At 36.3% G+C, this 17,280-nt stretch overlaps 1 protein-coding gene across 6 annotated transcripts in view; it reads right to left on the reverse strand.

Annotated features, from left to right (window-relative positions):
• LOC121314718 (RNA-binding motif, single-stranded-interacting protein 3) overlaps window positions 1-17,280 on the reverse strand; it is a 397,361-nt gene that overhangs the window by 5,652 nt on the left and 374,429 nt on the right. For all 6 annotated transcript variants that reach the window (XM_041248292.1, XM_041248290.1, XM_041248289.1 and 3 more), the window contains 2 exons: window positions 15,958-16,008; window positions 3,478-3,588 (listed from right to left, as the gene is read on the reverse strand). In XM_041248292.1, the coding sequence (XP_041104226.1) occupies window positions 3,478-3,588; window positions 15,958-16,008 (162 nt within the window). The remainder of the gene's footprint in view (window positions 1-3,477; window positions 3,589-15,957; window positions 16,009-17,280) is intronic.

Consider the following 17,280-nt stretch of genomic DNA (forward strand, 5'->3'; position numbering starts at 1 on the left):
GCTGGTGGGGTCCAACTAAACAAAGTGACCGAGTTCAAGTATCTAGGCTCATGTGTCAACTCCGACTGCACTACCCTCCAAGATGCCAAAACGCGAGTCAGTGCCGCTTGGATGAAATGGCGGCAGGTCACTGGAGTACTGTGTGACAAGAAGATCCCTTTGCGCCTAAATGGTATGGACACGTGCTCCACAGCAATGACACATCAATGGCAATGACCGCCCTCGAATTGAGTGTGGAAGGCTGCCGGCCCTGTGGACAACCATTTACGTGCTGGCTGGATCGGTTGAAAGGCAGACCGTACGAAGTGGAGAAATCTGTGCAAACAAGCAGACCCCACGTAAGTGGGAAAAATGCGAAGAAGATATATATATATATACACACACACACACACACACACACACACACACACACACACACACACACACACAAACATTTTTTTTACAAATCAAGAAAATGTAAACAAATAATCATCTGAACAGACATCTGTTTACAGCATACATATTTATAAAACTGAAAAGATAGCAATACATTTTTAACTTTTCAGCGGCAACCGGTTTATTATCAGATGCGCAAAAGCAAATGAGCATAGATAAATAAAATTAGAAAACATTTTACAGAAGCGCACAGCACAAGAAGTTATAAAAAAAAAAAAAGTCTAATTTATTTTTCTTTTTTTGACAAAATGGTATTCCTTTACTTTGAGTCTAAGGCTGTTCACAATCAGATAATGCGCTTCTCCACACCGCCTTTCTGCTCAGGGCACAGCTGCCTGAAGTTTTATTTTTATTGCACTTGCCAACCTGGCATTGATGTCTCTTGTGGCTCTCAGCAGGGTTGGCAGCTTCAGCTATAGGTACACGCTTGGCAGTCTCCCTCTGTTCCAAATGCTTCTTGCAAAGTTCCTGTGTTAACTGTAAAATATATTCTCTCCTTGGTAAATTATTCTCCATGCATTCTGTGTAAAGTACCCAGGAGTTGATGGCTGCTAGGTCCAATACGTTGTAAAACACTTGAACAGGACACTGTCGGGAGCCAGATTTCACATAATACTTCCGTGCCATCTGATCCTAAATATCAACTCCATATTTTCTTGCGCTGTAAAACATCACAGTCTCTGGTATTTATTTTCACAAGTCCCGATGCTAATTGACTGACCAAAACAGCACAGCTGACAAGCAGGTACCAGCCTTTGAAAAGGCTGATCGAAAAACAATAGACTGTCAGTCATTCCCTCAGGCAGAGAGTAGGAGTGTAGAGACTAATCAGATTTATAGCTAAGCACATTGGGGACTGGTAAATAATAAAGTAGAATACCGTTCTGTATAATCACAATACAACTGTTTTCTGTGTGGCCGTCAATGTGACTGCTGCCGAGGCTTTTAGGTATAAAGTAATATATCTCCTTTATTTATGCACTCCTGCGTTTCATGTTTTGTGAGAATATTTAATACATAAGGACAGAAAGGTATGTGAAACCATTCTAGTACACTTCACTAAAGTGAAACCATGATTTTGTTATTTTGAAATGAAGTTAGAAGAATATATATATATATATATATCTATACTATATTATATATATATTATATATATATATATATATATTTATATATATAGAAATATATCTTTATATATATTAAAATATATAATTTATATATACAAAGAGAAAAGACTCTTTTCTTTTTTCTTGTCTTTTTTTTAATGAATATAACTGAATTAATACATAATAAAAAACAACTAAACTAACAACTACCTAGCCTATATTATTTAATACATATTTGTTTTGTAGTCTCCAAACCAAAACTGCCCCGCACCTTGTTGCAGGCACACTGCTGCTGGCATCAGCTACAAAACAGTGCAGTGCAGACTTGGGTCAAACCAATGTTCATGTAGGGTCAGTTTTATTGTGTGGTTTTTTTTTTAAAATCAATATCAGACTTCTGGCGTCTTTTGAATGACTTTCCTTTTTTCAAAGGAAAAACCATAACAAAATAATAGTGTCTACTGAGCAAGAAAATATACCAGCATTGCCTCCCCTGTGCTCTATGGGTTAGGTGTCTACGGTCTCAATCAAGTTACAGTCACAAAAATCAAGTGCCTGCAAAAACATTTTTACAGTTTTCCATGATAAAAAAATATATACCCCCTCGCTTTTCTGGCAATGGTTAAGCAATGACGTATATGCCTTCATTGCTAAGTTCGTTACTTAGCAACCACAGAAAATAGAAATAAAATCTGCAGAAACAGCCAAGGAAACAGACAGAAAAAAACAAAAACGGTAGTCTTAAACAGCACATAGTATAAACCTTTTCTAAGAAATTTTTCCATGACTTTAACAATACTTTCCAGGCCTAGAAATCACTGTTTTAAAATTCCATGTCTTTTCCATAATTTCCATGACAGTATGAACCCGACATTATTAACGCCTCCCCTACAGTTCTTTCCTTTTGTCTTCAATTCCAGTGTGCCTAACACATTAACGGAACATAAACAATCAATCACAGAACATGCAGTCTAGTAGCCACGCCCCCTTGCTCGCGCCGCAGTTTTGACCGAGGGAGCTCTCAGCTGTCAGTCTGGTGTGCAGCAAAACACAGATGCTGTATAACCTGCTGAAAGAAACGTTACAGCAAGGCTGAGCTCTTCTTTGGTTCGTTTGGAGGGGCGCTATAGCCTGCACAGCCCAGTACATGCCTTTGTATCCTCCAGAATTGATTATTGTAATGTGTTATTTTTTTTTGTCACGTTTGCAACTGGTTCAAAATGCTGCTGCTAGAATCTTGACTAAAACCAGAAAAAGGGAACATATCACCCCAGTGTTGGTTTCTTTGCATTGGCTTCCTGTAAATTTTAGAGTTGATTTTAAAATACTGTTATTAACTTATACTGTATGTGAGACATTGTACACGATCTGCCTTACCTCACAGGCCTTAAATCACACAATCCACAAAAAGCCAATAGGGACTTGTGGTCAGGGGAACACACTTATAATTGGTTGCAGCACTAAACGCAGACTGCAGAATTAACCATTACAAAGACCAGTGTTCAGCTACAGAAAACAACTTAAGTATTACATTTAAGAATAACGATGCCGTTACCTAAGGAAATCACTTTAGATGATTCTGTAGTTCTTCAATTCTACAGTCAAGGAATACTTCAAGGAACTTTATTTGAAGTGTTCTGTGCTTCTACCCACATGCTTTTTGGCTCACTATCAACATTTCACCTTAAAAAAAATCTACAATAAATCCATCTTTTATGCTAAACTACCAAAGGAAAAAAAATTCCTAAGGTTAAACGTTCCTGTTCGACTACAAACAAAGAAGTGTATCCATTGCAAACCTTCGAACACTTAGAGATGCTAAAACACAACCCACCCGGTGCAGCCAGCGTAGACGATGCACACAGGGGATTTCTCCAGTGCTTTACCAAAAGACAGACACTAAATTAAAAAAAAAAAAATCCATCCAGTAACTTACTGTTCCTGTTGTACCCAAAGACAGATGATTCATCTGTTGAGCGAGAGGACCCATCATACTGGCTGGCGGCATTGACATGGTGTGGTCCATTGCTGGCGTTATCACAGCACCCTACGGAACACAAGGCACACACATCATTATCAGTGCACTGAAACCTACTCCTTCCAGCCAACGACTCCTCAGAGCTGATGAGACCCGGATAGCGTAATATTAGCAGATTTGTACCATTTTTCACCAGAATTTCAGCAGAAACCAAAAAGAAAATAACACTTTGACTATACTTGCCACTGTCAATCTAGTGTTTCTCTGTGTTGCATAAATACATTATATGTAATATGAGTGGCAATATAATCATTCACTGAAAACAAAATCTGTCATATACAGGGCTGGCGTACTGTTGATGCTCTGGGGTATATCCACATACAGGGCGCAAAATAACCGATGGCACAGGCAGCAATTGCCGCAGTGCTCAAGCTGCTTGAAGCGATGCCTTTCAAATTAAAACAAAAAACAAACAAAAAAAAACTTACAGCAAAAGTTGCCAGTAAGCAGGCCCATCGTTGCCGCCAGTGTCCCTCAACACATCTGATCCACAACCCATTCACAAACTTGCTCAACATCAGCTGGCTTGTTCTGTCACAATTCAGTTTAATTCTGTCTAATCTCGTCCTGCTTGAAAATGACTAATTATCATAACGTGTTATTGTTGCCATTCTTTTAACTGTGAACCTCCCAGCACTAAGCCACGATAAAGACATTTCAATGACCATTGCTGTTTTGTAATTCAGTGTTATTTCCCCCCAAAACACCAACACTAAAAATGAACACACAATAGGTAGATAATTATTAGTTTTGCTCAAATTCTTACACCAAAAAAAAAAACAGCTATGACATGGTTCAAGTAGTAGCTCCCTGAGTTATGAAAGTGCATCAATTTCTGTTTTCATTTATTTTTGTGTAATACATTCTCACTACATTACATAGTTCTGGTTTTTAACTAGTAAAACATGTGCTTTCACTAAAGGGGTTAGAATGTGTATGGTTGAATTGAGTGTCCAGCAATGCACCATAACAAAACTGTAAATCATTTGCAACTGTAAATTTCAAGAACTGTGAACCTATATACAGTCTCTCAAATGTAAATATCTAACATTTCTAACATTATGTACATCCTGCTGTTTATCATTGTGATGCAGAGCGCTCTCTACTGCATGACGAATTTTATATATATATATATATATATAGAAAGCTGAATTTTTTGTACAGGTTGTGCAGACACTGCAGATTGAACAACTCATAAGACTACTACTGTTATGGCTAAATTTTGACCGAGTTTAGTAAAAAAAAAATAAAAAATACCCAAAATATTTTTTTTGCACGTTTACCCTTTTCCATTTTTACATTATGAAAGTTTGTTATTTTTAAATAAAATTTTAAAAATTTTTTTTTACACCATTTTATTTTTTACAAATGTTTTTGCTTTTGTTATTTTTAATAACAGTTAGTGTTTGAATCACTCAGGAAACATTGCTTTATATTTGTTTGAATTAAAATTTAATCAACATAATAGGCTCTCTGTACTTATTTTTTGTTGCTTTATGAATGAATATGAAATCACCTTGGTGCCCTTGGGTTGGAGTTATGTTTTGCCATTTTGCCCCCTAGAACTGCCTTGGTGCCCCTGACTTTTCACGCTCAACGAAGGAAACATTGCCTTGCCCTTCATGACCTTAACTTCATGCCCACCACACATGCTTGGTCTTATCTGGTCAATGCAGAGTGCTGGTTTTACAAACTGACACAGAACAAACCAATGATATAATCAAAATACTGCCTGTAGTGACCCTTTTGAAGCCTACATACACATACTGTATCACACTAACTCAACTCTTTCATTCAGCAGTGTATCACACCATGATGTTAACATGCATAGTAAATTTACCATGTCATACAGGATTATGTGCCAGTACCAAAATCCAATAGTTCAGCTTGTGGATTTAACCCTAAGCAAACCTACATTGCACACTACACACAGTGATAATGGGAACCTTTCCTAGGGGTCACTTAACAATATTCTTCTATAGCCTACCCAGCACCACTTCATACGAAACCTTCCAGCTTTTTTATATTCTCTCACTATAGTTACAGCTGCAGACACAAAGCTACCTCTCTGTCATTCTAATTCAAGAGGCATTTCCCTGACTTGTGACTAGACCGTCACGGCACGACTTACATAAAAAAAAAAAAAAAAAAAAACATTCAGAAAAAAAAGACAATATCCAAAGCCTTTTTTAAAAAAAAAATTACTTCAAAAACAGCTATGTCGGATCAGCTGGCCTTTAAAGAAACTTATATAGTATTTCATCGTGATACAATACTTTCTGTATTCAATAAAACAATGGCATTATCAGTTACTAATGGTGACTTCCATCATTCTGCATTCTCGCTTGGCTACTGTGTGCAGTTGCTATATTGGTAGTGAATGCACAGACAGTTTTGTGAGGCACAAACAGATTTGCGAATTGTTCAAAAAACTGCTATATTCCAGTGTCTCGCAACTGCTTTGTGCCATTTTGGAATATTTCTCATTTTGTGCCAAAGCACTATTTTTTTGCGAGGCACAAATTTAGCAAGGGGATTGCACGAAGATCGAAGCTTGGACCATTGATCTCTCTCCTAAGGTCTTAGGAAATTATTGTCCTATACTTTTACCAAAGTAATTGAAAAAGTTGTTGCTGACCAACTTTCTTTTTATCAGCAGTAATGATTTGCTGGAGAATCTGGTTTTCGTTCAGGTCATAGTACTAAGATTGCTTTATTGAGAGTTTGCAATGATCTTTATATTGCTACAGACTCTGGTATGCTTTCAATTATTGTTTTGTTAGATCTCTGAAGAATTTGATACCCCTGATCCTGAGATTGTTTAACTGTCTGCAATCTCATGTTGGTCTTTCTGGAAAGTTATAGATTGGTTTGTTTCCTATCGATCTCACCATCGCCAATTAATTTCACTGGGACACTGCACCTGTGAAATAGGTACTCTACAGTTGGGCGTTCCTCAGGGCTCTGTTTTGGGCACTTTGTTGTTCAGTGTATACATGTTACCTCCTGGGGACATTGTTAGAAAATACAATCTTGGCTTTCATTTCTTTATGCTGATGATAAACAAATCTATGCATTGTTTAACTAAGATCCAATCATGGATGGGTACAAACTCGTTGAAAATAAATGTTTAATTCTTTTAAGTCTAAATTGAAAACATACTTTTTTTTTAAGTTTATACAATTAGTTGAAGCTAGATTGTTTTGTACACACAGTATGAGATATTTTGTTTTGTACAGCACTCTGGGATGCCATGGAGTGAATGGCGTTATATAAAAACAGATTTGTATTGTACTTGTATATTTTCCAAGGTTACCACCTTATTTAAGATCGTATTTAATGGAATAACAACCCCATGTTTATTTTAAAATAATAAATATTACTCCAAATGTATCCTGGTTTTACATTTTCCCTCAAGTTTTCTTTTAAAACTAGTGACAGATACAAAATGGATAAGCTTCAGAATACAGGCACATTACTTCTTCTGTAAAGAAAATGTTTTATTATAATATTGTAGAGAGCCAGAGGGTGGGACTGCTTGGTTGCAATTACTTTCTGGGTTTTAGTGGGACTAGTTCTCTGGTTGGCTGTTGTATGAGTACATTTAGTCAAATCTAGTAACGGTATGTCTAAATTAAGTTTTATTTACTATTGGATTTCTTTGGGTTATGTTTCTATGGAAACCAACATAAGAGGGCCGGTATATACTGGAGCGTTTGTTTCTTTCCATCGTTTTTTTTTTTTTTAATGGTTTCCATCAGGTGTCCCTACAAATGCTATAGTAAACACATGCACTTGCACAAAAAATAACTGTTGTATACAAGTTGTTTATTATGTACCATTCATGTAAATATTACAAATTGGTAACCGCACTGTCAGGTGCGTCAGGTCCAATTTATTTTCACACAAGCTGTTTATTTTACACGTGCTGTTTAAAAGTAATTTTATTCACAGTAAAACAGATTTAAAAGGCACTGCATATCAACAGGACACTCAGTACTGCATCTCCAGCCAGGAGATAGCCTCATTCTTAAAGAATATCAGCGAAAGATAATTTTGTCTTCTGTTCGGCGATGAGAACATGCAGTAAATGCGTGACAGCTTTCCAAAGCATATGTGTGTGTGGCTTATCAATTACAGCTCCAAGTACAGTGCTGGGAAAGCCAGCCAGAGACGAATGATTAATTTGGGAGCCTTACAAGGACAGGAAGGGCTGTCTTGTCTTTCTGAGATTCATATAAATAGGAGAATGCTGGCTGGTCACAGGCATTGGTTAAAGACAGTTTTTACAAACACAAATAAAATAGTTAATTCTCGTTAAAACAAAATCAGATTTGATGAATTTTCTCATGGTACACATTTTCTATGTGGTCCTGGACAAATTTAGGAGTTGCTTATTGGAAATTACTTCTTATAATACGAATTCACTGTACAGAAATTTCCTGTTAGTGTGAACTGTTTAGGAAAATATGAATAAAATGAAGCTGAAGGTAAAGAATATTGTGAAATGTATAAACTTGCATCTGGATTAGAACCCCTGTACTGTATTTAGTGTTGTTTTGATCCTATTGCATTTTGTGTTACCACAGTGCTCATGCATCAGTGCAATTTCCATGAATCAGCTTAAAAGCATGGATAATACGCCACCATATAAGAAAAAAAAAAAAGACATTGCTGCAGATTTCAAGATTCCCGCGAAAACCTTGTCAACCATTCTGAAAAAATACAGGCCTACGAACAGCAAACTGTGGATGTAAGTCTTCAGCATTTCCAATTTGCTCAATACCTAATAGTGAGGACACCTTTAGCGGTTTAAAAATGCCCTCGATCCAAATGGCAAATACAGGTTTCAAATGCAATTAATTTGCAATGTATACTTTTAAAAAGTTCACTTATAATTTTATTTTCAATAAAATGCACAGTACTTTAAAATGTACTTTTGATTGTTCTGTAATTGAAATTTGATCTTCAAGTTACTGTAACTTCAGTAAAAACTGCCAGTATGCATTTGGGGTAGACTCCTGATAAGAATTTCTCAACCATTCCAGACGAAGTTCATTTTCAGTAAACATCTTTTTTTTTCTTAACATACTGATAAGGTGATGTAGTGAATTAGGTATACAAATTATTTAAATATGAATTAGTCTCTGGGCGCCCTGTTTAAGAACGTCAAAACGTTAATAATTGAGACATACCGTAATAGAACTACAGTTTCCATGGGAGTGATTTTAGAGATGCCCTCCTATAACGCTCTAGGCTAACCAAATAGTCAGAAAACTGAGGAAAGCCTACTTTTAGAACTCTAAGAGTCTTCGCACTAATTCCGCAAGCAGAACTAACGTGGCAACGAGACACTGTGGGGAAGGCTGCAAGCAGCTTAACCCAAAGTGCGCGTCTCTGTCCAATGCAGGACTGCTGTAGCCCAGCAACTGCATTCGTATTTGTGAAAAATATACACACAGAGAAACAAATTCTCACACAACACAGTAACAATTCGATTATCATTAATTTAATAGAATTTTCGTAACAAAAACAACATTTTATTTTTAAACTCCAAATGAAGCTAGCAGCTTGAGAACAAAAGTCTCTCTCAGGTCGAATGAAAGGGAAAATTATAAGATCTGTATCTGCAGTCTACATATGCCCTCGGGGGCGGACACGACTGCGTCACGGGCTCTGATGAGCTGTCTTTGCTATACCTATTACAGGATCTTTAGGGATAAATACCCATGAGGTAATGATTACATTTCATAGTTGATAGGGAAATATGCATATTATTGTCCATAATATAACAAACTCTCTTTCTACATGTTTGTTCTTGCAGGTTATTTCTTTTTAATTCCTTGCTTCTGAATCTGTCCTGCTACTTGATGTATCTTTCTCACATCTGAACATCAGCTCCCACATCTCATCATTTTTTCATTTCTCTGTTGGGCACACTATATTAATTTACTGACTTGAAGAAAGATTTATGCTTATTGCTACTTTGTGGAGTTGCTCAGTACATGGCATTTCTAATAGAAATCCTAAACTCATTAACATTTTGGAGGCAAAATAATATGTTATCAGAAAATTAATTTGTCACATTTACGTACTTTTTTAAATATATAGAGCCAGTATATTAGGTACATATTCATGCTTTACTTTTTACTAGGAATATTTCTGTTTATTTATTTATTTTAGCACTTTAACACTAATCATTTCTATAATTTCCATATAAATTACACCCGACTGATGAAAATGAACTGTCAGAAGCTAGTGTGTGAGAAAGACTTAATTAAACAACAGATGATTTCCTTTGCCAGTCTACTACAGTAAAAAGCAATGTTACTGTGTTTCAATACTGTCTATACCAGTACTTGTATTGTGGTGAGCCAGGCTAGACGAGTAGTGTCGTTTGGTCCTGCCAGTCCCCTTATTCCACTATGCTGTCCCCACAGCTAATCACTGCCGTCATTTTATCCTCAATCATGTCCTTATACTTTAAGATATACCACAGATCGAGTTAAAACATCAGAAAGAAATATTTACTTTTTGTTTTATATTTACTTGTTTGTTTTCTGACAGGTCCATGGAGAAGGGCACCATGCTCTCTGCTCTTATTGTTGCATGTATCTTCAAACAACAGCCTGGGAGAACATGTTTTATAGCTGCAACTATTTTTTATTTAAGCGATAATGTACAAAAAGTTAATCCTTAGCTGGTCAGTTCATTTTTCACTGGAAATGGTGGAAGATGTTATTTACCAGCAATTAAAGATTTCCTTTTTATCCAGTGAGAGATCTAGTGCAGTAGTTACGTACCTTGTTTCAAGCACTACAAACTTTTGACAGACTCCCCAGATTGCAAATGAGTTCTCAGGTATTAATATTTTAGCGTAACACCTCACTTGTAAGCTGGTAGCAGACAAAGCCACATTCTTTTTTTTTTTCATCTGTTGAAGAATGTACTGTATAGCAATAGATATACCTCTCAGTTTTCCTAGAAAGTAGAACAAAGCAATGTGGAAATATCTTTTCAAAGACTGGTTTAGTCCCTAGTAGATTGTGACTGGGTTTAAATCCACCACCAGACTGAAGGTCATTCTCAACGACAGTACAAGGATGAATTTCTTCCGGCTGAACAAATTAGATTAATGTACAATATGGGCAACTATCTGTACTGCATTATTCCAGGACACATGTGTGTTTGCATGCCACTGCCTATCAATGCGTGTGTTGTGTGTGTCTTTCTAGAAAACAAAGCTGATACAGTTCCTTAACCAAAGTATGTCTTATTACTATCAAATATTACTTTCATGAAGTGAATTATAATAATATTACATACTGTAAATCATACATATTGGTATATTAGATTAGTGAAGTGGTCTGCAGTTTTGGGAGGAGTTTCCTGGACATGTATGCGCTTCTGCAGCGATTCAAGTGTTAAATTGAACAATACACTGGGCAAAAAAATAATAAAAACTGAAACAAGTGATGCCTTCCTATTGTAAACCACCTGCCTCCCTTCTCCATTTACAATATTGACATAGTTTAATAGGGAACTAGAAGGTCAGTCCTATCAGTAAACATTAGAGCAGTAACCCTGAGTGGTAGCAATGCCAGCACCAGCACACGTCTGATTAACATTCTACCCTCTGTGCAATGTTGTATAGGGTTATTTTTGTTATTACCGTATCCTTTGAATCAAGCTCAGGGGAGCACCTGCAAAACTATTAACTCAGCAATAAGCAGGCATCCTTCTCAGTGACTGAGATGCAAAAAGCCATTTTGTACTTAATGTGAAAAGCTTCACAGCTAATCAGTCAATGTGTCGAGTTTTTTGTTTTTTTCAACCAGACGTCATGCTGTGAAGGTTACGCATTGATCTTTGTTTATCTTGGTATATCCTAATATATTTACAGAAGATTAAACCACTCTATTGCAGGTTTCTAGGTGCAGTTTTATTTAGGCATACACAGATGAAAGCATGTTTTACAGTGCCAATGTTCAAAGCGTTCCAAAAACAGAACTATTTAGCTGGGATCCTACCTATGCAACACACTTAGTCGACATTGTGCTGTCAATCGTTAAGAAAAGAGAACAAGCTGTTTAAAGTTTAACTCTCATTGATCAGTGCAATTAAAATCTTAAGATGAAACCAAAAATTAGACATTCAGCAATTTACTGTATGCCTGAAATGCTGAGGTTAGCTAGATCGAAATACTACTTCGTTAAATTATTATAATTAGACTCTTCCAATCATTTTACACTAAAGAAACCAGTATGCACAGTTAGATGTTTGGTTTTCATAAACTTCACAGAACGGTACAGAAATTAATTCTGAAAACCCACCTGAGTGAATGACTGGACAAACATTCTTTATTCTTTTTTATGTTTTATAAATTATCCAAGCTTTATAGTTTGGTTCATACTCTGCAATTTTACACACTAACCTTAGAAGGTGTACTAAAATAGTGTTTGAACTATTCCAGCACTAACACTAGGATTACATTCCAGTTATGGTGCTGTTATTGTAATGGCTAGGTTAATAATACTGTCATCAGCATAAGGCACCTCTCGATTACAAAGCTTGATGCTCAGTTGAATGGTAAGATGTTCGTCACTGAACCTTATGGTTTTACGGTTTGAATCAAACCTTCCCTTTCCATTCAATTCAATGGGCTGAGATACCAAGTCATTACATTATCCTTAAAGTAACTTTCATTACAAATGATAAAATACACAACAGTAAGAAAGATTAGAGATGATATTCATCATTTTATAATAGGCCTACGCAAAGTTAGCATTAAAAATATGGACACTGCTATCATAGTTTTTAAACAACGCTGAAATTATAGCAGCACCCTAAGTAACGCAGGGTAATTAACTTTGAAAAATATCCCCAAGATTACTAATCGAATTGTACCAGTGACTTACAAATGAAAAAGTCACAGAATTAGGCTTCAGTATACCATATTTATAGTGGCATACTCAAGATTAGTTTATTGGTCTTCTGTTTTAAGTGGAGCTACTTTTGAACACAAGTCTGTAGTGTTGAAAGAGTAAACAAATGCAATTGAATGAATCTAGTTTTAACTCGGAGTATGAAGCAACTAATGTTCCTTTTCACACAGAAGTAGTAGTTTATTTTTGAGCTACTGCAGTCCATTAGGCTAGACTATCCAAATACAGTATCTAGATAAACTCTAGTGAGACAGGATTTTCCACATCTTTCAGCAATGAGCGCAGCTAGCGACTTATTAGAAGTAAGATGGATAACTAGTAAAGCACAGTAATATCTGAAACCCAATCATCCAAAACGCAGAGGTCAGGTATTTACTGAGCATTTTATGTCAGAGCTGCCGATAGGCCCCTCCGGGAAGACAAAGTAGTCACTCCGCGGATATCACATTCTCTTTTGCTTCTCATAATCAGGTAGGTAAGGTAGGTATACCAACCCCTCCAGTTGCTGTGATTGAGTCTGTTTGAAAGAGCTCTCACTACGAGTTTTCTGGTAGTTCCCCTGTAATTTTATTGCTGGAAGTCTGCTTGCCACTTCCCCGGAATTAGAAACTCAGCTTCTGAAGACTGAGCTATAAACGCTGTGCAAATGCACTCTGTTTAAGAACATAAGAAAGAACATAAGAAAGTTTACAAACGAGAGGAGGCCATTCGGTACATCTTGCTCGTTTGGTTGTTAGTAGCTTATTGATCCCAGAATCTCATCAAGCAGCTTCTTGAAGGATCCCAGGGTGTCAACTTCAACAACATTACTGGGGAGTTGGTTCCAGATTCCCACAATTCTTTGTGCAAAAAAGTGCCTTCTATTTTTTGCCCTTGAATGCCCCTTTATCTAATCTCCACTTGTGATCCCAGGTCCTAGGTTCTTTTTTTTTAGGTTGAAAAAGTCCTTTGGGTTAACGTGTCAATTCCTTTTAGAATTCTGAATGCTTGAATCAGATCGTCATGTAGTCTTTTTTGTTCAAGACTGAATAGACTCAATTCTTTTAGCCTGTCTGCATATGACATGCTTTTTAAACCTGGAATAATTCTGGTCGGTCTTCTTTGCACAGATCAGCAATATCCTTTTTGTAGCGAGGTGACCAGAACTGAACACAGTATTCTAGATGAGGTCTTACTAATGCATTGTAAAATTAACATTACTTCCCTTGATTTAAATTCAACACTTTTCACTATATATCCTAGCATCTTGTTGGCCTTTTTTTTACAGCTTCCCCACATTGTCTAGATGAAGATACTTCTGAGTCAACATACATTAACTGCTAGGTCTTTGTCATAGATTCCTCCTTCAATTTCATTATCTCCCATATAGTATTTATAACGCACATTTTTAATGCCTGCATTTAGTACCTTAAACTTTTCTTTATTAAATGTCATTTGCCATGTGTCTGCCCAGTTCTGAATGCTGTATAGACAATTTTGGATGACCTTTATTGCTGCATCAGTGTATTTCTGTGTCATCTGCAAATTTAACAGGTTTGCTTACTATACCTAAGTTGTTAATGTAGATTAGGAATAACCAAAGACCTAATACTGATCCCTGTGGTACTCAACTGGTTAATGCGCTCCATTAAGGTTTCTCCTCTAATCTATACTTTCTGTTTTCTACAGGTTAACCACTCCCTGATCCAAGTGTATGCATTTCCTTGAATCACTACTGTGTTTAGTTTGAGAATTAATCTTTTATGCAGGACTTTGTCAAAAGCTTTCTGGAAATCTAAATAAACCTAAACCTAAAACTATGCTGTCTCCCAGGATACTGTTACCATATAGGCAATTTTCCATTTTGGTTCTTATTATAGTTTCCATATAATAGAAGTAAGGCTTATTGGTCTGCAGTTACCCGGTTTTGTTTTGTTTTCCTTTTTGTGAATCGGTATTACATTTAAAATTCTTCGGTCTGTCGGTACAACCCGTGTGACAAGGTTTGTAAATAACTTCTCACATTTCTTTGAGTACCATTGGGAAGATCTCATCAAGCCCAGGGGGTTTGTTTATTTTATTTTAAGAACTCCTAGTCCCTTTAACACCTGCCTCTGCTAAGTTAAAGTTATTTAAAACTAGATAGGAACAGCTTGCCATGTGTAGCATGTTGTCTGTATCCTCCTTTGTAAAAACCTGTGAATAGTAATCATTTAATATATTCGCTATTTTTTTCTCTTAGATTTTGCCACTTGTATCTCTTAGACAGTTAACCTCCTCTTTGAATGTTCTCTTGCTGTTATAATATTGGAAAAACTTTTGGAATTGGTTTTAACCCCCTTAGCAATGTTCATTTCTCTCTCTCTCTTGGCCTTTCTAACTTTCTTTTCGACTTGTGTTTGCAGTTCAAAGTATTCTTACTGTGTACTTTGTTTTTGTTCCCTTTTAAACACTCTCTAAAGTGCCTTTTCTCTCTGATTTTTTAAATTATTTTTAATTGATGTATTAAACCATTTGGTTTTAGATTTAGATTTGTCTACTTTTGGGATGTAATTGTTTTGTGCCTCCCATACTACATTTAAAAATAAAAACATCCATCCTTTTTCTGTGGATGTTTTCTCTATTTTACTCCAATTTACTTCTTAGTCTCTGTTTCATACCCTTGTAGTTTGTTCTAAAATTGTAAACCTTAGCTTTAGTCATTACTTTTAGTTTTTTTAAAAAGCACTTCAAATGAGACCATGTTGTTTGCCAATGGTTCTCTGACCTCTGCTTTAGTTATTCTGTCTTCATTATTTGAAAAGACTTAATCAAGGTGTGCCTCCCCTCTAGTCAGTGTCTTGATACATTGAGTTAGGAAGCAGTCATTTGTCATTTCCACCATTTCAATTTTGTTTGTCGTGCTCCCCAAAGGGTTTTCCCATTTGATATGTGGAAAGTTGAAATCCCCCATTAGTATGGTTTCTCCTTTGCTACATACATTTCTAGTGTGATTGTATAACAGATTATTTGCTTGGTGTCTGAATTTGGCACTCTATAGCATGCCCCTATTATGCCCTTTCAATTTATGTCCATAATTCTGATCCATACTGATTCTGCGTTGTTTTCTTTTTCAAGATTTAACACCTGGGCTTCAAGACAATTTTTTATGTATAAAGCTACCTCTCTACCTCTTCTGTCCTGCCTGTCTTTCTTATACAGTGTATATCCACTAATATTATATTCGTCTCCAACATTAGTTTGGCAGTAGCAAGACGTCCTGCGTCTGCTGTCTCCGCTTACACTCCCTTGTGATGACTTTCATATACTTTCCCAAAAGTATTGGTTGTTGGTTGTCTTCTCTTTCAGGGAACCAGGGCTACATCTGTAACCTAAGGTTATCCAAACACGCCATAATCAGAACACTATCTGTTGCCTTTGCATTTGCAGGAAAATGGGCTCTTGAAAAACTTACTGTTGGTTGCATAACATAGGACTGATGAGGCATCCATGAGGTGCTCTGGACCTGTGTAAAGAAATGAGTGCAATCAGAAAGATGGCTGTCAAGGATCATTTCACCTATATGAAAACCAAGTATACTGGAAAGGTATTCAATTATATTTTAGATATCGTTTACATTATGTCTTGAATTTGTGCCTAAAATATCATATTAGATTACTTTTACTGGAACATTATTTGTTTTGAAATGACTGTTTTAGATGACTTCATTGAAACACCAGAAAACCTGTTAACTCAACAGTCAGGCATAGTGTTTAATGAAGCTGATCAGGTACAAAAAGTAAATTGAACATTACCACATTACATGTCAAAAGTTTAATACTTGTTGCATAATTAACAGGTTTCATGATGTTTCAGTGAGGAACCCAAGTCTGCTCAAGCACATATTCTCCTCTAAAAGGTGAGTGATTTAATACACAAATATATACACAAATATTCACACCCAGGGTATACTGTTCTTTTGACCCTGATAAGAAACAAATGGCCTTTTTCACAAAGTTTTTAAATAGTGTTATTTATGGATTAAATAAAGCTGGATATATTTTCTTTAATAACAGTCATAAATACAAAGCACCACTGACCATCAAAAAAGACCGAGAAAGCCAGGTTGTCTTTTGTTTCCTCAAAAAGCAAACAATGTCTGCATTAATCCCACCTAGGGCAGTGGTTCTGAAACTAGGGGGCACAGAATGTATCCTGGGGCGGCGCAGAGAAAGTACCATGCACATCTTAACGTGTGTGTGTGTGTGTATATATATATATATATATATATATATATATATATATATATATATATATATATTAACTTAAAGCAAGTCATATTGCTAATGCCTCCTGGCACGTCAAAGTTTCTAGATGGTGTTGTGCTTCTGACTGGTGACTTTTACCAAAGCTTGCACATTACTGGATGAAGTGTGCTGCTATCTGGTGATGTATGTTGTTTTACGGCTTCCTATGGTCCAAAAAGCTTGAGAACCACTGATGAGGATAGAATATCCCGAGTCACTGGGATACAGTGGAGCCTCTTGTTAGTATGTCTGTACACACAGATATCACACTTTGAGATAAAGGATGTTCATCCAATTGTTATTTCACACCACTTCATGTTGCCACGCATGTTAAGAGGTGACCATCTGATCTTCAAGAAATCAGTCCCAGACTATATATAATAATTCTGGAAGCTGAATTTATATAGGATTTACGCGCCAAGTGTGAAGATCAGGCATAGCTGAACTTTAATTCAGAGCATGAAACTGTCACTGAAACTGGATTTCTTTTT

This window comes from Polyodon spathula, chromosome 4, assembly GCF_017654505.1.
Source record: "Polyodon spathula isolate WHYD16114869_AA chromosome 4, ASM1765450v1, whole genome shotgun sequence".
Taxonomy (NCBI): Eukaryota; Metazoa; Chordata; class Actinopteri; order Acipenseriformes; family Polyodontidae; genus Polyodon; species Polyodon spathula.